This window comes from Felis catus, chromosome B3, assembly GCF_018350175.1.
Source record: "Felis catus isolate Fca126 chromosome B3, F.catus_Fca126_mat1.0, whole genome shotgun sequence".
Taxonomy (NCBI): Eukaryota; Metazoa; Chordata; class Mammalia; order Carnivora; family Felidae; genus Felis; species Felis catus.
In genome coordinates, this window is record NC_058373.1 from 31,750,061 (window position 1) to 31,773,438 (window position 23,378).

Sequence of the window (23,378 nt, forward strand, 5' to 3'; positions counted from 1 at the left end):
GATAGAAGGACCAGGCTCCCTTCCCGTTCTTTCCTGACTTGGCCTAACTTACTGTCACCAAGACTGCTAGCTGGCCATGTTATCACCAAAGGGAAAACTGCATTTCCCAGCCTCCCCGTAGCTAGGTGCACTCGTGCGGTCAGGTGCAGCCAATGAGATGTACTTGGACCTGTGTGGTACCTCGAGGCTCCCTTTCTGTGGGAGAGAATAAGCTCCTATCTTGGGTAAGCCTGTACTTTGGATTTGCTGCTTATCCATCTGAATCTGATCCCAGTCAATATAATCACCATCTTGGTCACAGACAACATTCTAGATGGATCTAAATGTGTACTAGCTCCACTCTGAGGACTGCAGGGGGGCTACGGAATGCGGGAAGCAGGAGGGGGAGGAGGGGATGTGGGCTTTGTAAGCCCCGGCCAGCCCTCCCGAGAGAGCCAGGAAGGATTCCGGCTCCCGCTCACTGGTCCAACCTCACCCATCAGAGAAGTCGGGGGTGAGGTGGGTGCTGATTTTTCCACGAGCAGATGAGGGGCCTGAGCATTTGCCAAGGGCCCCAGGGCTGGTAGGGGGTAGATATGAAATTGACCACATATTTGGCAGACTCTTAAAATTGTTGACGCTTTTCCCGCTACTTGTGGGTGTTTGTCTGAGTCGGAGGTCGAAGGCGTAGGGAGGCATGTCCAGAGCGACCTGGTGTAGTGCGGAGGGTGTGAGGCCCGTGCAAACCTGAATGCGCGAACCTGTCTCATTTCTGGGGCCCGATTAGCGTGCCTTCCGGGCTTTGGTTTGAGCTAAAAAATCTGACATTTAAGTATTCTCATAGGGAAGCAAAATGAGAAAATGCCGGCTGTGTGACTGTCCCAGAGTTTCTCCTGAACCGAGTCTCCTCATCAGCCTCCTCCTGGGCTAGTTGTCACTTAGGTAAGAGCCCGCCGGCCCCTCTGCTCAGGGCAGCCTCGTGAGTGGGTGGGCAATATCCTGGGTCCCTTCTAGGCCGTGGGTGTGCTTGCCCTTGTGGACCCTATGACTCTGTACTGTCTTCTCCGTTTCTACAAGGCCATCAGGAGCTATTCGATTCCAGACAGCAGAAACGCCAACTCAAACCGGCTGGAAGTATAAGAGGACTCATCAGCTTATGTCCTGGAAAGGCCCAAAGTAGGCCTGGCTTCTCGACACCTTTCTATGAAACCCCCTGTTGTAATTCCAGGATGGTTGCCAAACATCTCCGGGGCTGCAGGCTTCCTCCGTGCAGATTAAAATATGCCCACGAGTGCCCTGACACTTCCTTTAAAAGGTGGAGCCAAGTTCCCTTCTCCTTGAGTGCTCTTCCAACACCTAGAAAAAAGCAGAAGTGAGTAGGCCCTAAAAGCCCAGGAAGAGGCCCACGAGATGGACAACGGAGGCCTCTGACCGACAGCCAGGGAGAACCGCGCCCCCGGCCAGTGGCCACTGAAAGGTCTTGAAGCAGGGCCACTTTAATCCAATGAGCTTGGCAGTTGGTCCTCAGCCCCGGCCGGACCTCAGGTGACAGCAGACCCTCGTGAGAGACCCTGAGCTGCAGCCACCCAGCAGAAGCTACTCCTGGATCCCCGGCCCATGGAAACCGAGGTAACAAACATTTGTTTTTTTTTTTTTTTTAATTTTTTTTTTCAACGTTTATTTATTTTTGGGACAGAGAGAGACAGAGCATGAACGGGGGAGGGGCAGAGAGAGAGGGGGACATAGAATCGGAAGCAGGCTCCAGGCTCTGAGCCATCAGCCCAGAGCCCGACGCGGGGCTCAAACTCACGGACTGCGAGACCGTGACCTGGCTGAAGTCGGACGCTTAACCGACTGCGCCACCCAGGCGCCCCAAACATTTGTTGTTTTAAGCCACAGTTTTGGAACAATTGGTTAAGCAGCAATAGACAACATATTCAGCTTGTCCAGGGAAGACGATGTGCTTCTAGAAGTTTGTTCAGGAAAGAGAAGAAGCTTCTGTCTCAGAAGCCTCCAGCAAAACCTTCCTCCTAGAGGAATGTGGGGGCCACTCAAAGTACTTGGCTCTAAGTCAGGAATTCGTGAATTTTACCTTGGTTCTGCAATTCTGTGAAGGAAAACAAGTTGATTGCTTTTCTTTTCTGTTCTTTTCTTTTCTTTTTTTTTTTTTTTTGTGGAAGCTCATTGCCCCAGTGCTGCCTGTGAGACATGACCTTCCCCGACTGATGTCATTCCAGGCTCAAGGTCATCAGTGAGGCAAAACAGCTCCCTCTAAACTCTCTTTATCAGAAAGTTCATGCCTGGATGGGGCAGTGGTCCCTCCTCCTGGGAGAGCAGTAACCACTCTTGATAAGTGCAAATATATATATGTATATACACACGTGTGTGTGTGTGCGTGTAGATATATGTATTTTATTTATTTATTTATTTATTTTGCTGAAAAACTGCTCTAAGTTGTTTTTTTTTTAATGTTTTTATTTATTTTTGAGACAGAGACAGAGCATGAGCAGGGGAGGGGCAGAGAGAGAGGGAGACACAGAATCTGAAACAGGCTCCAGGCTCCGAGCTGTCAGCACAGAGCCCAACACGGGGCTCGAACTCACAAACCAAACCGTGAGGTCATGACCTGAGTGGAAGTCGGACACCCAGTCGACTGAGCCACCCAGGCGCCCCTAGTGCTCTAAGTTTGTTGAAAATGGTCCAACACTATGTGAATCCTGGGTCAAGTGACTGTATAGGGACAACATTCACTGTCATGGGTGATCTATGGGCTGCCAAACGTAACAGAAGGGGTCAGGAGGACACAACAGTTTGCGCGTGTGTGGTAACAGCTTTATTGAGATATAATTCACATACCACACAATTGATCCACTTAAAAGGCACAACCCAGCATTTTTTAGTATATTTGCAGAGTTATACAACAACCACCATAATCAATTCTAGAACATTTTCATGTTCATCACCCCAAAAAGAAACTTCATACCTTGTAGATATCATCCCCTCTACTTTCTGTCTCTTGTTGGTGTGTTTTAAATATATCTTTTGTTTGCCAGCAGATAAGATTCTGAAAAAAATGGAGAGAAGTTATATTGTCCAATGTAAAATATAAGATATAGTGTAGATTGTTGTCAGGAAATGTTCTCCACGGCATGTGTGTGCTTTCTGACATATACATTTTTATCCAAGGGGCTGTAGTTTTGTTGAAAGTCTATTATGATTGATCTTTGTCACCTGGGAAGGTGTTGGGTGCAGGGAGGGGATATGTGGGGGGTGCTGGCCTTGGCTGGGATGGACCTTGTGGTGTGGTATAGTGGTAGGGGTTGTCAAGGCAGTCCAGAGAGCTTGTGTGGGGACAGGGAGAAGTTGACATTCCGGGTTGGGTGGTGACCTGATCTTGGAGTGAGTCCAGATCTTGGAGTGAGTCCAGAGTGGCCTGACCACAGACCTTACTCAAGAGACCCAGGGTTCCTTCTGAGTCAGCCATGTTGAATCTTGGCTCCAGATCAGGGCCAGCTGAGGAGGAATGACGAGGATTGGGGTTCAAGGTGAAATTCTTTTGTTTTGAGTTTCTTCAAGGCCTAGTGCATGAAGGCCTTCTCAAACCTCCTCTTCCTCTCCGGACTTCCCATCTGTCATTAGCCAGGTGCCTGCTCTGTGAAAGTCTGCAGTGATCACTGAGTTAGCCTCACACAGGCTGGGGGTAGGAACCAGCCATGCCTCTCCAAATGGCCACTCTTGATTTGGGTCCCTGTAGCTCTTTGCGGTTGGGTGGGTGGGCTCAAGGCCTGGCTTCAGGCCTGCCTCTGTTTCTGCTTTGTTCTAGTGACTCAGGGCAGGTCTCTGCCCCTCTCTGGATCTCGGTATTCTTCTCTCTATAAGAGGAGACCAAAGAAATGATACCTAAGGGCCTTTCTCACAGGTCTCAGCCTGTGAGACCTAGTTCAGTTTAGGGGCACTGGTCACTGGTCTACAGTCACAGAGTGACACAGAGTCACAGAGTGCTTATCATTTGCCTTCATTTGGTTCCCTTAGGCCTTCTCAGCAGCATGGCAAGGGGACTGAGAGTCCAGGTCTGGGAGAAGGACCCCCTGGGATTTTTTTTAAAGTAGGCTCCACACCCAATGTGGGGCTTGAACTCACAACCTTGAGGTCACGGAGCCAAGGGACCAGTCTCCCTAAGGGAGTCCCTCCCCAAGGACTGAGCTCCCCAAGGGACCACCTGGGTTTTGATCTCAGCTGTGCCTCTGGTTAGTGTTGTAACTTCAGGCAGATACCCATCCTGTCTATGCCTTGGTTTCCTCATCTCTAACACAGGGAAACTATTAGGACCTACCTCGTGGTGAGATAACGAATAAGCGGAATAATGCACGTAAGGTACTCTGCACACAGGAAATGTCCAGTATGTTCTAGGACACGCACGTGGAAAGTTATGGGGCTTGCCCAGGGGTAGAAATGGAAAACCAGGATCTTCTCAATGTTCCCAAATCCAGATGCTTGTGAGGCAGGGGGCCTGGGAGCACACCTCTCTACTTCTGTTGGGCACTGGTCTCGTTTGTTTCCCCTTGGCAGTGTGTTGACAGGGGCTGTGGGAGATTCTGGAGCCGTGGGCCAGGGTACTGGGATGCGAGGGATGTGGGTGGCCTGGGGAGTGAGCTGTAGGTAGTTGGACAAGGCCATGTCCTGCTCACGGGGGGCCAAGTTCTTCACTCTTACAGGGGTGCAGTGTGGCGAGACACGGTGCCTAGGGCGTCACTTTCCTTCTCGCAACGGTCTCTCCCCACCGTCGTCCCGAGCCCTGCTCATCATTGCCAGGCATAGTGTGACCCAGAAAGAACTTTCTGTGGAGCCCATTTCCCTCCTGTCCCCACTGGCCTTGCCCCGCTCCCTCAGTCCCCTCCAACCAGGCTCTGGGCCTGCTCCCCGCTCTCCTGGCCCTACCTCCTACCTGGGCTCTCTTCCCTCTGCTGCTCGCCACCTGAGCAGGTTCCCCTTATTTGGCCCAGGCACCCTGAGGTCAGCTGAGGAGGGTGCTGCCCCATCCAGGCCCTGTCCAGGTGCCCTTCCCCCATGGACGCGCTCCTCCAGGGGGAGGTCCACGCCCAGGAGTCATGGAGCGCAAGGCCTGTGGGCAGGGTTCCGAAGACAGTGTCCCCCGACTTCCAGTTGGACCCTATCGGGGGTCCAACTCATTGGACAGAGGCGGACCCTCAGAGATGCATCCGCGTTTCAGGGTAGCCAGTCGGTAAGAGGTGGTGCCCTAGTCCGGGCCGGTTTCATTCCGAGCTGCGATCCAACTCCCTCTGTTCCATGCGTCATTTGTTCTCTAGAATGATCCTTCGACGGCTGCCTTGGAGAGTGCACGACAGACAAGAGCCCAGCAGGCTGTGGATGGTGCCCTCAGCTGGCCTCAGTAAGGCAGTTCGGGGTACAGGACACAGACGGCACAAAAACTGACAGGAATGAGAAGTGCCAGCTCTGGCTGAGCCTATCCGCTCTCCCCTGGAGATGCGGCCCTCTCCTGCCTCTTGCCAGCCTTCTGTACGTGCTCCTTCTTTGTCCTCTTCCTGGGGTTCTCATCTTCTCCCACTCCCACCCTTGGGGGCCCCTGAACTTCATCCTTCTCCTCGGAGGCTGGAAGCCTCCCTGCGGCCTCGATTTCGCGCTGCTCCCTTGGACTGTACCCTCCATGAGGACAGCGCCCGTGTGTCCCTCCCCTCTGTGTCATCACCTAGCCCCGTGCCTGGAATAGAGGAGTGGAGCGCTACAGGTGTGGGAACAAATCAATACACCTGTCCCCACTACGGTCTGGTCCCACCCGACCACCCAAGTTGACCTCGAACCTTAGAGTTTTGAACTTAAAAGAGTAAGGCACAGATAAGCCCAATCGCAGCATGTGATGTGGCTTTTCTAAGAGATAGTTCAGGAGCATTGAATAATACATGGAAAGTACGAATGCCAGTTTTGGTGCAAATGCAGTAGGACACGAAACTGTGCAAACCCGATGACCATAGCTATGTGCACAGACCCCCCTGAAGGGCTTCTGGGTCAACGTGGTGAGGTTTGCTCTCTGGCGACATCAGCCATGACGAGGCACGTGAGAGGTTCCATACCGAAAACGTGGAAGATTGTTCCTCAGGGCAAATGACCAGCCTAAGTGAAGAGTCATGTAGCCACTGACTTTGGAGATCTGTCAGAGTCCTCCCTAATGAGCCTGCCACAGCGGGACGAGTGCCACTAACGTGCTCCAAACTCACCAGCCTTCTGGGTTCTGCAGGACTTCTAGCAGACTGCCCCAAATTGGTAGGCATTTCAGGAAACTTCTAACATGAAAGACAGGGTCCAAAACAAACAGAAAAAGGAACCCAGAGGAAACAGGGACAATACAGAGAGCAAAAGAAAACAAAAACACCCAAACAAACAAAAACCCCAAACAACTAAACAACAACTGTATGATTAATATCTTTAGAGGGTTTTGAGGAGCCGTTATGTCCATATCGTGTCCATAATCCAGTGGAGGGGTTGGAAGCGAGAGCAGGGAATCTCTCATTAGGTGGGATGAGAAGACATGGAAGAGAAAAGAAAGAATCAGCAGCAGGTAAATCCAGAAAGTTCCTATATGATGAACGGGAGTTCCAGAAATAGAGAAGAGAGGAAATGGAGGGGGAAATTCTTAAATAAACTGTACAAGAACGTGTCCAGAAATTTGAGGACGTGAGTCTCCAGATCAGGACCCGATGAGTTTGACTGTGTTGAGGAGAGTTCCATTCCCCTCTGGGAAATGGCATCAAGAGTTGCGAGGGCCGGAGCAGAGGACTGCTATTTTCCCCTATAAGCTTTGTAGTAACATGATGGTCAGTTGCAGATGTTAGCCTAGTGAGGCTGCCGTCCTCGGTTATTCAAGCACGAATGTAGGTGCTGCTGTGAAGGCAGTTTGTAGATGTGATTCAAATCCATAATCGGTTGACTTTAAGTAAAGAAGATCACCCTAGACCATCTGGGTGGGCCTGGTTCAACCAGTTGAAGGGCCTTAAGAGCAGAGCTGAGATGCCCCTGAAGGGGAAGAAATTCCACCCGTGGGCTGCAGCTTCTGCTGGTGCAGAGTCCCGCCTGCGCTTCTAGCGGTGCCACCCGTGGATTTCAGACTTGCCCAGCCAGCCCCACATTGCATAAGCCAATCCCTTACGCGCCTCCTACTAGTTCTGATTCTCTGGTTGAACGTGTGACAGACTTTTAACAATATCATTGTATATTATTGTATCATTCAGAGTTCTTAGTTATCAAGAACAGAATTCACTCCGGCTAATATTTCCTAGGGGAGAGTTTATCAAGAGATACTACGTAGTTCACAGACTCTCGGGGAGGGTGGAGAATCGGGTGTCAGGAACGTCACCCGAATCCCATCCCAGAGCTGCCTCGGTGGCCACCCCCTGACCTGCACGGGTCTCCCGTGCTGCAGCTGGCCCTGGCTGCGGGTCTCTGCCATCACATGTGCCATAGCGGGTTTCACGTGGCGCTCCCCTCTTCGTGTCACTACCTGCTCAACCAAAATTTCATGAGAGGACACCTGACTGGGGAGCCCCAGCTATCTGCCTGCATCCCAGGCAGGGTTCCCTGCATTCCAGGGACGCTGGAAAAGTGAGTTTCCGGTTTCTGCCTTGCGTGTGGAGTCCTTAGTTGGAGAATCTCCAAACAAACCCAATCTGTGAGCATTTGTGCCTGGCAGCCCCACCCTGGATACCCAGCAGGTTTTGATAAAAGCCAGGACCACATTCAGCAGCCCCGACTACAGTGAGAGTCTGCCGGCTGCCACCAGAGCCAGCCGGACAGATGTTCGGGTGTGGCGATGCTGTCACCACTGCTGGGACCCGCTGAGGGAACTGCGGCCTCTTCCCTGCCAGGTGGCAGTGCCCCGCACAGTTTCTGGGGGCCCAGGCTTCCAGTACTCCTCCCCATTCTTGGTGTGGGGTCAGGGTGGCCCATGCTGTGCCCCAGTGACTATGTGCTGTCCCTTGACCCAGGGACTTCCTTCTCCCTCCACCTTAGGAGCGGGGAGCAGCACCTAGCTTGAGTCAGGTTTAACTCCTACTTAGTGAGGCTGTGTCCTCTTTGTAAAGGCCCGTTGTTTTTTATAGGAAAAAGAATCTGTTAGAAAAAGACGACTTTGGGGCGCCTGGGTGGCGCAGTCGGTTAAGCGTCCGACTTCAGCCAGGTCACGATCTCGCGGTCCGTGAGTTCGAGCCCCGCGTCGGCCTCTGGGCTGATGGCTCAGAGCCCGGAGCCTGTTTCCGATTCTGTGTCTCCCTCTCTCTCTGCCCCTCCCCCGTTCATGCTCTGTCTCTCTCTGTCCCAAAAATAAATAAACGTTGAAAAAAAAAAAAAAGTTCTCTTGTGGGGTAACGACTGGGAGAAGGCATGAGAGAACTTTCTGGGGTGCTAGAAATGTTCTCTGTCCTGATCTGTGTGTTCACATGTGTGAAAATTCACCTGAGCCATGAATTTGTGATATTTGCGTTTTAGGGAGTATGAGTTACCGTGATAAAAATGTAAAGGAAAAAAAAAAGTCGTCTTTTTCTTTTCTTTAAATTTTTTTTTCAACGTTTATTTATTTTTGGGACAGAGAGAGACAGAGCATGAATGGGGGAGGGGCAGAGAGAGAGGGAGACACAGAATCGGAAACAGGCTCCGGGCTCTGAGCCATCAGCCCAGAGCCCGACGCGGGGCTCGAACTCACGGACCGCGAGATCGTGACCTGGCTGAAGTCGGACGCTTAACCGACTGCGCCACCCAGGCGCCCCGAGAACCACTTCTAACACCACACGTTCATTTAGCTGATTCTTGCACTTGACTCGAGTGGAGTCCAACAGCATGGACTCTTCTGGGTCCGGCTTTTTTCACTCAACATTAAAGACTCAGGAGATTTTAATTTTTCTTGTTTGTCCTTTTCCTCAGTGTTCTACAAGGAACAAACACAACTGTAATTTAGTTTATTTTTTTATTTTAGAAAAAATTTTAAATGTTTTTATTTATTTTTGAGAGAGAGAGCGTGAGAGACAGAGACAGAGCACAAGTGGGGGAGGGGCAGAGACAGGGAGACAGAATCAGAAGCAGGCTCCAGGCCCTGAGCTGTCAGCACAGAGCCTGACTCAGGGCTTGAACTCATGAATTGTGAGATCACGACCTGTACCGAAGTTGGATGCTTAACTGACTGAGCCACCCAGGCGCCCCTAGTTTATTTATTAAAAAAAAATTTTTTTATATATATGTATTTTTGAGAGAGAGACAGAGTGTGAGCAGGGGAGGAGCAGAGAGAGAGGGAGACACAGAATCTGAAGCAGGCTCCAGGCTCTGAACTGTCAGCACAGAGCCTGACTCTGGGCTTGAACTCACGATCTGTGAGATCGTGACCTGAGCCGAAGTCGGATGCTCAAACAACTGAGCCCCGGGAGCCCCGCTCCTAGTTTATTTTTTATAGATAGTATCTTTAAAAATAAATGATAAGTCCTGGGGCCCCTGGGTGGCTCAGTTGGTTGAGCGACCCACTCTTGATTTCAGCTCAGGTCATGATCTCATGGTTCGTGGGTTCAAGGCCCGCTCTGTGCTGACAACACAGAGCCTGCTTGGGTTCTCTCTCCCTCTCTCTCTCTGCCCCTCCCCTGCTTATGCTCTCTCTCTCTCCCAAATAAATAAACATTAAAAAAATAACGATAACAACACCTGCCATTTTCAGAAAATATAGATTTTTTTTTTTCCAAGCAGAAAAAGAAGAATTTTAAAAATCAGGGAACTATACAAAAAACAGTTTATAATGACCTCTCTCTCTCTCTCTCTCTCTCTCTCTCTCTCTCTCTCTCTCTCAATCAGCAATGGGGCCGCAACTAAGATGCAGGCTGGCCCAAAGCTGCAGGGTGGCTCTGACCTCCTCCTCCTGGGCCCCAGGTTGTCCGTGTATGCTGAGGGATGTCTGCCAGCGGCTGGGTCCCTACAGCAGGGCTCAGCCGGAGGCCCCAACACCCCAGCAGAGGAAGGGCACAAACCTGTACCATTTCAGGGATCTGCTGGAGCTGTAGTGAGGACAGAGGCGGAGGGGTCTTCCTGTGCTTCGGGAAGCCTTTCTGGCTGCAGAAATCTCAGACTGAGTCTTGGCACCGCAAGTCTGGGAGGGGCTGTGTGTGGGCTGGAGCCAACAGGCCAAGGAGGGAGGCTGACCGCTTTGTCAGCTCGTTTAGCCTTGACTTGCTGCTTATAAGCTGGGCCTCAGGGGCCCAGGGCCAGAGTCACCCTGGGACAGCATGCTGGCCAAGGGGTTCCCTCTTCGCTCAGTCCTGGTCAAAGGCTGCCAGCCCCTCCTGAACACCGCACGGGAGGGTCCAGGGCATCCCAGGGTGCCCACTGGGGATGGGGCTGGGATCTCCACTCAGATTCCCCGCCCCTTCAGCGAGATCCCCTCCCCGGGAAACAACGGCTGGCTAAACTTGTACAATTTCTGGAGGGAGACGGGCTCACAGAAAATCCACTATCACCAACTCCAGAACTTCCAGAAGTATGGCCCCATTTACAGGTAAGCCTGGCAGATTGTGGGGCTCATGGGATAGGGTAGAGGGCTGCCCATCCTAGATATAACAGGGCTCCATTAGGAAAAACTGTTCAAGAGAGAGGTCTCAAACATAAGGCCATTAACATGAACTTAAAGTCAAGAAATTTAGGATGATAAATCTGCTTATAGGCTCAAAAAAACAGCCAGCAACTCAAGGTTCTGTGAAACAGGAAATACCAGACATCGCACCGCTGGTTTAGGCCGGGGGTCCCCTTCCCCAAAAGTCCTGCCCTCCATTCCAGGCTCTGGTCTACTTCTGACTTGTTTGTTCCTTGCTTGGGGCTGGTGGCAGGAGCAGGGAGAAGGCTTCCCAGACAATGGGTTCAGTTCCCGGCCCTGAGGCCTCAGGTCCTACACGCTTTGAAATTGATTAGGGGGAGGTGATCAGGGCCGAAGCCCTGTTAACTGCCTCCCTGCCTCCGCCGTCCTTAAGACAGCTTGGAAGGTAAGTTTGTCATCCCACTGTGGGAGGAAACTGAAGCTGGAGAGGTAAGGATTCTTGCCCTGGTCTCCTGCTGGGGTGCCGGCCTCACCCCTCAGCCCTGCGCAGCTCTGGAGCAGCTGATTTTGTCCCTTCCCCTCGGCTGGGCCACAGCTCCTCTTCCCCAGGCATCTGCCTTGATTTCTGCCTCAAGGAAGGAGCCTTTGGTCTTTTAGCCTCTGAATGTACTTCCCCCCCCACCTTCCCCTATTCCGAGGGACACGGGGTCTGCGGGCTGCCCTTGGTGGGAGGCCTCACTCGTTCTGATTTAGCCATGTACCTTCCAGGCACACCTGGGCTCTGTTCTGAGCAGATACTTAAGAGACTGGAGGTGGTGGAGGTGCGGGTTGGGGGCAAGGAGGGGACCCAGGGAGGGACGGTGCATTTTCCTTTAAGTGAAAGGGTCAGGATGGGGAAAGGGCATTGATAGGATATGTTGGCTGTCTTGAAGGGGGGGGTCGGGACGGGAGGGCTGGCAGGGCAGGCGTGTTTGTGGAGGGGTGCAGCTGCTCATTGGTCAGGGTTCCTTCCTCCTCCTCTCCCGTCAGGGTTCCTACCTCCTTCTCTCCCAGAGCTGGTTGGAAGCAGGGAGTCCCATCCCGCCCCCCCCCCCCCCCCCCCCCCCCCCCCCCCCCCCCCCCCCCCCCCCCCCCACGCATTGCCCAGCACAGAGAAGATGGCTTCTCCCTTCGGGTAGATCTTTCCATATTTCCATATTCCCTGCTTCCTGCTCCCTTCGCTCCTCCTCCTTCCCTGCTTCTTCTCCCTCGGGTAGGAACCTAGGAACTCGTATTTTATCAAGCCCCTTCTGTTTTCTGAGTCCCTATCATCTGAGGCTCTCGACGCATCCTTGTATTTGATGTTACTATTCACATTTTACAGATGGAGAAACTGAGCCAGGAAGGAGAAGGTCATTCCTGCGTCTTGCCAAGGTCACACAGCTTGTCAGGGCAAAGCCAGGGCTATCTTTGGAACCCCAATTGTCTGACTTCTAGTTCAGTGTCACTGTTATGTTCTAACTTATAGCCCAGAAATGATACATTTGTGAATAAATGAGAATAAACAATTCAGAAAATATAGACAAGCACAATGGAAAATTGCAATCAGACACAATCTCAATTTTGATAATATGTATATTTTTTATTTGAGAGAGAGACAGTGCACGATGTAGGGGGAGAGAGGCAGAGAGAGTAGAGAGAATCTCAAGCAGGTTCTGCATTCAGAGGGCTCAAAGATGCAGGGCTCGATCCCACAACTCGGATCATGACCCAAGTGGAAGTCAAGAGTCGGACGCTCAACCTACTGAGCCACCCAGGCGCCTCTCAATTTTGATAATATTTCTGTAACATTAAGAATGTGAATATATTATGTATGGTGTTTGTTGGGGTCCCACAACGACATATGGAGGACTTCTTTCCTCTTTTCTCTCTTTAATATAATTTTAAAAGGCAGCACGGTAGTCCGTAGTGTGGATAAGCCTTATGATGGTAGCCAGTTCTTTAAAGTGGACATCCAGCCCTCTCTGGGGTTTTTTGCTATTAGACACGAGGCTTATCCATCAGGCATCATTGTCACGCTTCAGATCACTGCCTCGGGCTAGATTCCCAGAGTTGGAATTGATAACAATGGCAGTTCAAGGATTTTGCTGAGCTGGGGGGGGGGGGGGGGGGGGGGGAATGGGGCTGGTGGTGTGAGGTCACTCGGAAAAACACGGAGGGGATTTTCTGGGAGGCCACAGACAAAGCCCAAGGGGACCTGGGAAGGTAGGCTGGGGTGCAATGGGTCAGTGGTTAATGAGGGACCGCTCCCTCTCCCCTCTTCCTCTTTCTTCCCCTCCTCCCCCCTCCCCCCCATCTCTTTGAGGAAGGGGGAGGGGAGAGAACTTGGCTGGGACCTGTGTGTTTTTATATGTTGTCTTATAGGGTATCTTGAATTAAGTTTCTTAGGCAAAAGGCAGATGCAAGTAAGAAGTGGACTTTTCTGTTGTTTCCCCACAGTCGTGGTTTATGTTTTTCAATTTTTTACTTAAATGTTAGTTAGCACGCAGTGCAATATTGGTTTCAGGAGTAGACTTGAGGGGTTCATCACGTACGTAGAACACCCAGTGCTCATCCCAAGTGCCCCCCTTAATGCCCATCACCCGTCTAGCCCATGCCCCTCCCCCATCAACCCTCAGTTCTCTATCTTTAAGAGTCTTTTGTGGTGGTGTTTTATTTATTTTTTTTTCAATTTTTTTTTAACATTTATTTATTTTTGAGACAGAGAGAGACAGAGCATGAATGGGGGAGGGTCAGAGAGAGAGGGAGACACAGAATCTGAAACAGGCTCCAGGCTCTGAGCGGTCAGCACAGAGCCCTACACGGGGCTCGAACTCACGGACCGCGAGATCATGACCTGAGCCGAAGTCGGACGCTTGAACCGACTGAGCCACCCAGGCGCCCCTGTGGTGGTGTTTTAATAGAGACTGTAAAGTGCTTTGTGACAGGTATCTATGCCCGAGGCCTGATATTTTACCAGGGTTTTGTTTGAATAGAGACAAAGTGCTTTGTTGGAGTCTGAGGAGAGGCAGGGTGGCTACTCCCAGAATTGCAATCCTAGAGCCTAGAAGGGACTGGCTGGCCGGGCCTATGGACTACCTAGAAAGCTACACCGAGTCCCTCCAGTAGTGACAGGACCACGCTGTTTCTGAGCTCTGCGGTGGGTGCGAGGCAGGGAGGGTGCTGAGGCTTTGGATGCCCAGGAAGAAGGGCGTGGGAGCGAGGATCTGATGGTCCACGGTAGACCCTGAGTGGGGGCAGGCTCGTCCTGGGGCCAGGCAGCAGCTACCGTGATGGCAAGAGGAACATAAAGCTGTCACTTATCCAATGCCTGACTGGAGTCACTTCCATAGACTGTATCATCTTGTCCGTCAGCAACCCTGTGAGACAGGTACTGTATCTCCATTTTATAAAGAAGGAAATGGACTCAGAAGGGGTGAGCGCCTTGCCTCGGGTCACACAGCAAGGAGTGCTGTGGGATCGGGGTCCACTCCCAGGACTGTTTGCTCTGCAGTCTTGGCCACGAGGCAGTTATATGTGAGCTGGGCCCCGTCCTGATTGCCCCGAGTCTGCATGGCTCTCCGGGAACCCACCCTAGCTCGTCTCCTCTGTTCCCCCAGGGAGAAGCTGGGCAGCATGGAGTCGGTTTATATCATCGACCCTGAAGATGTGGCCCTTCTCTTTAAGTTCGAGGGTCCCACTCCAGAACGATTTTCCATCCCACCGTGGGTGGCCTATCACCAGCATTGCCAGAGACCCCTCGGCGTCCTGTTGAAGTGAGTCCTGGGCCATCTCCGGGGAGCTGGTGGGAGATGATGGGCAGCTGTGGCATGGGGCCTCTGGGCAAATCCCTGGCATCTTCCTGTCACCATAAAGCCGCTGATGGTGAACTGCTCTGCCAGCCTTCAGGGAAGTGCTCAGGCTGAAGATTGTAATGAGTAAATAAAGATCTAGAACAGTTCTCATTTATTGGTTCATGCTTTAAGACCCATCTTTTTAAAAAAAAAAAAAAATTTTTTTTTAACGTTTATTTATTTTTGAGACAGAGAGAGACAGCATGAACAGGGGAGGGTCAGAGAGAGAGGGAGACACAGAATCTGAAACAGGCTCCAGGCTCTGAGCGGTCAGCACAGAGCCCCACGCGGGGCTCGAACCCACGGACCGTGAGATCACGACCTGAGCCGAAGTCAGACACTTAACTGACCAAGCCACCCAGGCGCCCCAAGACCCATCTTTCTGAGCACCTGCTGTGTGCCAGGCTCTGGGGTACAGTGACAAGGAGGGCAGGGCCCCGCCACCGTGAGTCTAAAGGGGCAGTGAGAATCACGGACAAGTCGGTGTATGTAAGTGTAACGGACACAGTTGTCCACCAAATCGCTCATCAAACGTTGGCATGTGACCATGTCAAGTGTTGCTGAGGATACAGAGAGATGAGAGTCTCGTGGCTTGCTCGCGGGAGTGAAAGCTGGTGCCGCCACTTTGGAAAACGGTTGGGCATCGCCTCCTGTGGCTGAGTGTTCACACACCTACAAGACAGCAGGTCTGCGCTCAGGGATAGACGCCAAAGAATGGGTCCCCAGGGGACGTGAGCTAGAGTGGTTGAGCAGGGCTGTTCATAAGGCAAAGCCCAGGAAACCACCTAAATGCCCGACAGGAGCGAGAATGAGTGAGTGGTGGCACACGCCAGTCAAAGTGAATGGACTCAGTGACCCGCAACCATCCAGATGATACTTAGAAGTGTAAAACTGAGGGAAAAAAGCAAGTCATGACAGTTCTTTAAAAAAGTTAAAAACGGGGGCACTCGGGTGGCTTAGTTGGTTAAGCACCGACTTTGGCTCAGGTCAAGATCTTGTGGCCTGTGAGTTCGAGCCCCACCTCGGGCTTTGTGCTGACAGCTCAGAGCCTGGAACCCGCTTCAGATGCTGTGTCTCCCTCTCTCTCTGCTCCTCCCCGGCTTGTACTCTGTCTCTCTCTCCCTTAAAAATAAATATTAAAAACTTTTTTTAAAAAGCTGAAAACAAGTATACATTTATTATTATTATTATAGTTATTAACATTTATTTATTTTTGAGAGACAGAGACAGAGCGTGAGCAGGGGAGGGGCAGAGAAAGGGAGACACAGAATCCGAAGTAGGCTCCAGGCTCTGAGCTGTCAGCACAGAGTCCGATGTGGGGCTCGAACCCATGAACTGTGAGATCGTGACCTGAGCTGAAGTCTGATGCTCCACTGACTGGGCCACCCAGGCACTGCCCTTTTTAAAATTTATTTATTTATTTTTTAATTTACATCCAAGTTAGTTAGCATATAGTGCAATAATGGTTTCAGGAGTAGATTCTAGTGATTCATCCCCTATGTATGACACCCAGTGCTCATCCCAGCAAGTGTCTTCCGTAATGCCCCTTACCCATTTTAGCCCATCCCCCTCCCCACAACCCCTTAGCAGCCCTTAGTTTGTTCTCTATATTTAAGAGCCTCTTATGTTTTGTCTCCCTCCTTGTTTTTATATTATTTTTGCTTCCCTTCCCTTATGTTCATCTATTTTGTACCTTAGATTCCTCATATGAGTGAGGTCATATGATATCTGTCTTTTCTCTGACTAATTTAGCTTAACCTAATACCTGCTAGTTCCATCCACATAGTTGCAAATGGCAAGATTTCATTCTTTTTGATTGCTGAGTAATACTCTATTGTAAATATATACCACATCTTTATCCATTCATCAGGTATACATTTTTAGGATAATTATAGATCAAACTATATACAAAAACAAGCAGAGGAGTCAGGGTGGTCCCCTTGGCCAGGGAGGCAGGAAGTGGGAGGACCAGGTCGGCCTATGTAAGTTACTGTCAAGTTCCTAGTTTTCGTGTTGCCTGGTGAGTTTGTAATAATATCCTTATAAACAAGCGAAGCCCTCAAACTACAAAGAGGGCTTTGTGTGGATCTCTTTGCAAGTATGGGCCGTAAGCTGAGGTCTATCATTAACCCAATTCAGGGCACCTGAGATCCCCCACCAATGGCGCTGGTGGGAGATATCGGGGGTGCAGAGGAGGAGAGATTGGCCAGTTGTGTCTATGCAGGGGCCAGAAAAGGTGAAGTCGAGGGGCACTTGAATGGCAGGAGGTGAGCATCAGCCAAGAGGAAGGGCATGTGTGCCTTTGAGGCAAACACTAGAGGATTTGAAAGTTACTTTGAGGTTCTAAGAATAGGAGTTCTTGGCCACAGCAGCAGTGGGGTAGAGGCAGTGGGGGGGAGGTCGGGGTTTTGTTCTCCCTACCCTCTTTCTTCCTGCCTCCATGCCAGGCAGAAGCTGGGAGATGGGAGGCCCAGAGTGATGGAGGTGGAAGTGAGTGCCGGGCTCTGAGCTGTGGCTCGGCCTCCTGGGAAAGTTGAGTCAGCCCCCTCTGTGTCTGCCAGGCCTGGGGTTTGTGACCATCAGGGCCTGAGGGCCTGTGTTTTCTCAGGAAGTCAGGAGCTTGGAAGAAAGACCGACTGGCCCTGAACCAGGAGGTGATGTCTCCAGAGGCCATAAAGAACTTCATCCCCCTGCTGGACCCAGTGTCTCAGGACTTTGTGAAAGTCCTGCACAGGCGCATCAAGCTGCAGGGCTCCGGAAAGTTCTCAGGGGACATCAGCGACAACCTGTTTCGCTTTGCCTTTGAGTGTAAGGAGACTGTTTCTGCCTGGCAGTGGTCCTGTGGGTGGGAGAACCCAGCCTCCTACCTTGAGACCCAGCACAGATCCTGAAGAAGCATTGGGATTGGCTTCTGGGATGAACTGCTGGACTCATCCTCTACCTCTCTCTCTCTCCTGGGACACTGACCTTCGAGGTCTGGGAGAGGAAGGGACAGTTGGGTGGTTAATCTAAATGGGGTAGTTGAGGATATGTAGGAGTTTTATAGATGGAGTAAGGAGTCAGGCAGTATGGGAAGAGGAAATGGTGCATGCAAAGGCCTGTGGCTTGATGGTGATCATCTGATCACTGCAGGAGATTCGGGGTGTCCAGAGTTTGGTATGAAGTCAACATTCAAATTCCTGACCAAGTAGGCAGGAAACACTTGGGGCGGTTGGGAGTTTTTAGGTCCAGCCAGAGTGGGTCTTGGATGGCCAATCCACTTTCCCATATGGCCTGTTTTGGGAGATAGCCAATTTGGTCACTTCCAGATGAGAAATTGATCTCCCTTCCCAGGAGGAAAGCCCAGAGGCTGCTTGGGGTGCTGTTGGAGGGTGGGAGGCGCAGTTGCAGCCCCGCCTGGGCACTTTCCCTGCTGGAGACTGCTTCCTGCCACCCTTTGCAGGGTCTTCCACTCGCCCCTCTGAAGGACCCGAGTGGCTCCCAGAGGGTAGCTTTCCCTCAGTCCTGCCATTTCCACTGTTTAGGACTCAGGCCTCAGTTTCTTTACTGAAGGAGCCTGAGGTTGGGTGCAGGAGATCCTCTGGGTTGGCGGGGGTGGGGTTCCTGGGGGCTGACGCCCTCAGATGGCCAGGTTGAAAGGGGCTTTTCTGCCTCCCCCTGCAGCCATCACCAACGTCATGTTCGGGGAGCGCCTGGGGATGCTGGAGGAGGTGGTGGACCCTGACGCCCAGCGGTTCATCGACGCTGTCTACCAGATGTTCCACACCAGTGTCCCCATGCTCAGCTTCCCCCCAGACCTGTTCCGTCTATTCAAGACCAAGACCTGGAGGGACCATGTGGCTGCGTGGGATGTGATTTTCAATAAAGGTGAAGGCTGATTAGCCACGTCTGGGGGCCAGGAGAGCCCTGTCTACCCCAGAGGGTGGGAAACCCAGGCCTGGGATGGGGCGGGTGGGGGGGGGGCGGGGAAAGGTAAGAAATCTCTGCTCTCTGGTGGGCAGGGAGAGGAGGCAGGAAGGCCCCGGAACTCCTGTCCATGGTGGCCTAAAGGCTGGCTGTTGGAGATGGTTAGAAAGAGGATCAAAGACATTCATCATATTCTTCCCAAGAGCCCAGGATCTCCCGAGGGTTAAGGACTGGTGCTCCAGACACAGCTGTGCTTGGTGACAGATTAGGACTTTGGTGAGCGAGATTGGTAAGGTAGGGTGGAGAAGGCAGATGGGGGTGTGGTGTTGACCTCAGACCTAGAACCATATCCCAGCTCTGCCCCCCAACCCCCGACACTCTCGTGACCTTGGGCAAGCCACTCCCCTTTAGGGCTTCTGTTTCCTAATCTGTAAAATGGGCATGATCTCACCTCCCTCCCTGGAGCTGTGGTCAAGAATTAAATGGATATGAAGGGCTGAGCAGAGAGTGTGTGCTCAGTAAAGTGGCAGCCGAGCTAGCTGGGCTCTTGAACCCGCAGGCCCTTGGTGCCTGCCCTCCCCTGCCCTCCCACCTGCAGAGAGCTCACTCTTCCTTTCTCCTCCTGCACAGCGGAGGCATACACCCAGAACTTCTACTGGGACCTGAGGCACAAGAGAGATTTCAACAATTACCCCTGCATCCTCCAACGCCTCCTAAGAAGTCACAAGCTGCTCTTTGAGGATGTCAAGGCCAACATAACAGAGATGTTGGCAGGGGGTGTGGACACGGTGAGGTGGCCGAAGGCACATCCTGTCCCTTCCTGTGCCCCATGCCCCTTCCCCACCAGTCCGCCTCGTTGCCTGAAACCCCAGCCATGTGGGGTGGGCCTCCCTTTCTCCGGTTGCATTTCTTAAATCCTAATCCTCTAGGATGAGGAAGGGCCAGGTCACATGGTCACCCATGGTGCATAACTTGAGGCTGATCTGCCAGGTTTTCTTGGCCTGTGAGAACGGAGCACCCAGGCATAGGTGGCGGGCCCAGGTTGCGCCTGGAGCCCTTGAGGGAGGGAGGGGTGCTCCAATCAAAGGTGGAGGACACAGCTTGCTCGATTCAGGAAGGCAGGCAGGACCACAGAAGATCTGGGAGCCAGTAGAACATCCTCCCCCTTCCAGACGTCAGTCCCCCATGGTGCCCCCCTGTGTCTGGAGGCATGCTCTGTGGTGTCTCCCTCAGGCCCTCTCCACAGGCGGTTCAATACCCCAGAAACTTCTCTTGACTGTCAACATGTCTCTGGCCTGTGTGCGGTCCCTTTTACCACTATCTTGAACCTTCCCAGGCCGCTGTGATAGTGAGGGCTCATTATTTAGTGTTTATGGAGTGTTAGTTGTGATTCAGGCATCGAGACCGTAAAGATGGATGCTATAGACCCCAAATGTCCCAAAGGGCCCGGGAAGGAAGGGCATATCAGCGTGCCGGGGCTGTTAGAACAAAGTACCACAGACCGGGTGGCCTAAAACACAGAAATTTATCTTCTCACAGTTGGAGCTAGAAGTTCAAGAGCCAGGTGGCTAGGTTGGTTTCTTCTGTGGCCTCTACTTGGCTTGTAGATAGCCGTCCTCTCCCTGTGTCTTCACAGGGTCTGTGCACGCATGCGCACGTGTGTCTGTGTCCTAACCTCCTCCTCTTAGAAGCACAGCAGTCCTGTTAGATTAGGCCCCACCCACGTGACCTCATTTCACCATAATTTGCTCTTGAAAGGCTCCATGGCCCTCAGTGTCCCACGGTGAGGTACTGGGGGGTCAGGACTTCAGCCTGTGAACTTGGCGGGGACGCGGGGCAGCCCACGACGAGGAGGCTGCATGGGCGCCGATGACCACCACGCCGTGTTGTAGGGTCGGCCGACCAGGCATGTGCCGAGTACTGACGGTGCCCAGAGGAGGGAGAGAAAACGGTGGCCTTGTAGGACAGGGACAGCGCCCCATAGAGGAGCCGACATTCAGCTTGTGTCTTGAAGGCTGCTGCTGGGAGGAGGGAGAAGCAGAAATTTCAGGACTAGGGAGACGCGTGCCAAAGCCCTCGCGTTAGTAACTTTCTTTCCTCGTATCGGATTTCTATTGGGCTCTAACAGCGGATTGTTGGTCTCTGGGACAGGATGCAGCCGAGCCTTTGAGCATATTTTAAACCTAGTTCATCGTCAGTTATGTAGAAGACAAAACCGCTCACCTATTTTTGGGTAACATTTTTTAAGCCTGTCCTAGGGGCGCCTGGGTGGCGCAGTCGGTTGAGCGTCCCACTTCAGCTCAGGTCATGATCTCAGTCAGTGAGTTCGAGCCCCACGTAGGACTCCGTGCTGGCAGCTCAGAGCCCGGAGCCTGTTTCGGATTCCGTCTCCCCCTCTCTCTGCCCCTCCCCTCCCCAGCTCATGCTCTGTCTCTTTCTCTCTCTCAAAAATAAAATAAGTATTGGGGTGCCTGGGTGGCGCAGTTGGTTAAGCGTCCGACTTCAGCCGGGTCACGATCTCACGGTCCGTGAGTTCCAGCCCCGCGTCAGGCTCTGGGCTGATGGCTCAGAGCCTGGAGCCTGTTTCCGATTCTGTGTCTCCCTCTCTCTCTGCTCCTCCCCCGTTCATTCTCTGTCTCTCTCTGTCCCAAAAATAAATAAACGTTGAAAAAATTTAAAATAAAAAATAAAATAATAAAATAAAATAAGTATTAAAAAAAATTTAAAAATTAAGCCTGTCCTAGATGGCAGGCAGGGTCCTAAGCTTTTCACATGTATTAACTCATTTAGTATTCACAAACAACACTATGAGGTATGTTACTATTATCCCTCTGTTTTAGATGAGGAAACTGGCGCACAGAGAGGTTAAGTAACTTAAGGTCACACAGTTGGTAACTTAGTTGACTATCGTATTCAATATCTCCCAAGTACCTAGTTTGTGTCAGGCCTTGGAGGTGATAAGACCATTCCACACATTTGATCTGAGCCTTAAAGGAGTACATCGTTGCCTCCTAGGTTTGGCAGGGGGCGGCGGGGGTGGGGGCGGTAATTCTAGAATGAGCAAACAGCATGCGGAAGATTTCTGGGCTTCAGGAGCTGTGTGTAGCTAGAACATTAGGGGGCAGGGGGCCTGGGAGCGGTAGGCTAGTGTTGGGGGGAGCCTCACGGGTCAGGCAAAAGCTTCTGGGGCCAGGTAAGGATTTGGAGCTGGGAAGTGGCCTCATGACATTTTTTCCGGAGTGCTCCTGCTGGGAGGAAGGAGGAGACCAAAATATGACCCTTGGTCAGACAGCAGCATGTCCTGGCCCCAGGAGGGAGGGCTGTTTCAGCCTGGGGTCCCCCCCCGCCCCGTGAAGAATCTTGGACTGTGGGGCTTGACGAGTGTCACTCACGCTTCAGTGAAGGGCTACTGGTCACTGCCTCCGGCTAATACTGAGATGGGCTGGTCCATCCCAGAATAGACTGCATTGCTCATTGAAACACGGATGGAAAACGGGTCTGGTGGCTCTGGTTTCAGTATCTTTGGGCCTCACTTTCTTTTCTGTTCCCACAGGCAAGGACTAATGTTTGGGGAAGGTCTAACGGGAGAGGGGTGGGATGGCAGTCATTGGGGAGTACAGCCCTTAGAGTAGTAGGATTTGGCTTCCAAAGGCCTTTGGAGTCCTCTGGAAGAAGGCACCAGCTGTATGGGTGACTCTGCTGGCTGGGGAAACAGGTGGGCGCTGGTGACATCGGGGACAAGGGCAGGGACAAATGCTGCCCCAAACATTCCTGCCTGGGGGGTGAGGCAGGCTCTTTGGACGTTTGCCTGTCAAACTGTGTTTTGCTTTCGTGGACGGTGGCCTCTGGATGCAGGGATGAGAGTGGGCAAAGATCCTTGGAAGTGAGAATTTAGCATGGGTTTAGATGCCTCAGGAGTGACGGGTCCTCCTTGTCTTCCACACCGCACACTCTCTGCCAGACGTCCATGACACTGCAGTGGCACTTGTACGAGATGGCACGCAGCCTGAAGGTGCAGGAGATGCTGCGGGAGGAGGTCCGGGCTGCCCGGCACCAGGCCCAGGGAGACATCAGCATGATGTTGCAGCACGTCCCGCTCCTCAAAGCCAGCATCAAGGAGACACTGAGGCAAGCCCAACCCTCCCAGGCCCACCCACCTCATCCCCCACATCCCTGGGCAGGGCCGAAGGGAGGGCGTTGGTACGAAGTGAGAAGTCCGGGGAGACAGCTGGGAATGGCGAGGGAGGAGAGAAGAATACGGTCCGTCCCCAGATCCCCCCGGGGCACTGGGCTGAGATGCCTTGCTGGGTGCACAGGCTGTGTCCAGGCCTCAGGGCATCGGCTTCCTTTTCTGTTGTTTTAAAGTTTATTTATTTATTTTGAGAGAGAGAGAGAGAGAGAATGAGCACAAGCGGGGGAGGGGCAGAGAGCGAGAGGGAGATCCCAAGCAGGCTCCGCGCTGACAGCTGACAGCATGGAGCCCGACGTGGGGTTCGAAGTCATGAACCGTGAGATCGTGACCTGAGCCGAAATCAAGAGTTGGACGCTTAACTGACTGAGCCACCCGGGTGCCCTGGGGCATCAGCTTCTGAATGCCTTCCTCCGGCAGACTCCACCCCATCTCCGTGACCCTGCAGAGATACCTTGAAAATGACTTGGTTCTTCGAAATTACATGATCCCCGCCAAGGTGGGTGCAGCAGAGGGGGGCTGCCGGCTCTGCCAGTCAGACAGAGGAGGCTGGGGACAGACTGCAGTTGCACACAGATGGGTGGCGACGAGGGTTTCTGTCCCCTCTTTCTTCCTGGAGCTGGCTGGTGCAGCAGTCCAAGTAGGAATGAAGGGCAGGAGTACTGGGCATAGTGGGTGATGGTCCCTGGAATGTTGCTGGAGCCCAGGGTTAGGAGGGAGGCCCCACTGGGTCTCGGGAGCCCTCTGGGGTTGAGGAAAGGGCTTGGACAATCCCTTGAGCCATCCCTGGCCTTGAGTCTTCAGTCCTGCCCATCTGATGGGTGAGGCTCAGGGAGGG

General features: G+C 52.4%; 1 protein-coding gene across 2 annotated transcripts in view; it reads left to right on the forward strand.

Annotated features, from left to right (window-relative positions):
• CYP11A1 (cytochrome P450 family 11 subfamily A member 1) overlaps nt 1-23,378 on the forward strand; it is a 29,373-nt gene that overhangs the window by 4,845 nt on the left and 1,150 nt on the right. Inside the window, exons 2-9 of one of the 2 annotated variants that reach the window (XM_019832057.3) lie at nt 824-921; nt 1,057-1,608; nt 14,212-14,367; nt 17,054-17,253; nt 18,109-18,312; nt 18,982-19,139; nt 22,313-22,479; nt 22,961-23,039. In XM_019832057.3, the coding sequence (XP_019687616.1) occupies nt 14,228-14,367; nt 17,054-17,253; nt 18,109-18,312; nt 18,982-19,139; nt 22,313-22,479; nt 22,961-23,039 (948 nt within the window). In that variant the 5' untranslated portion in view covers nt 824-921; nt 1,057-1,608; nt 14,212-14,227. Of the gene's footprint in view, nt 1-823; nt 922-1,056; nt 1,609-10,218; nt 10,538-14,211; nt 14,368-17,053; nt 17,254-18,108; nt 18,313-18,981; nt 19,140-22,312; nt 22,480-22,960; nt 23,040-23,378 lie in introns of those variants that run through there. The other variant, XM_003986957.4, reaches the window with a different exon arrangement.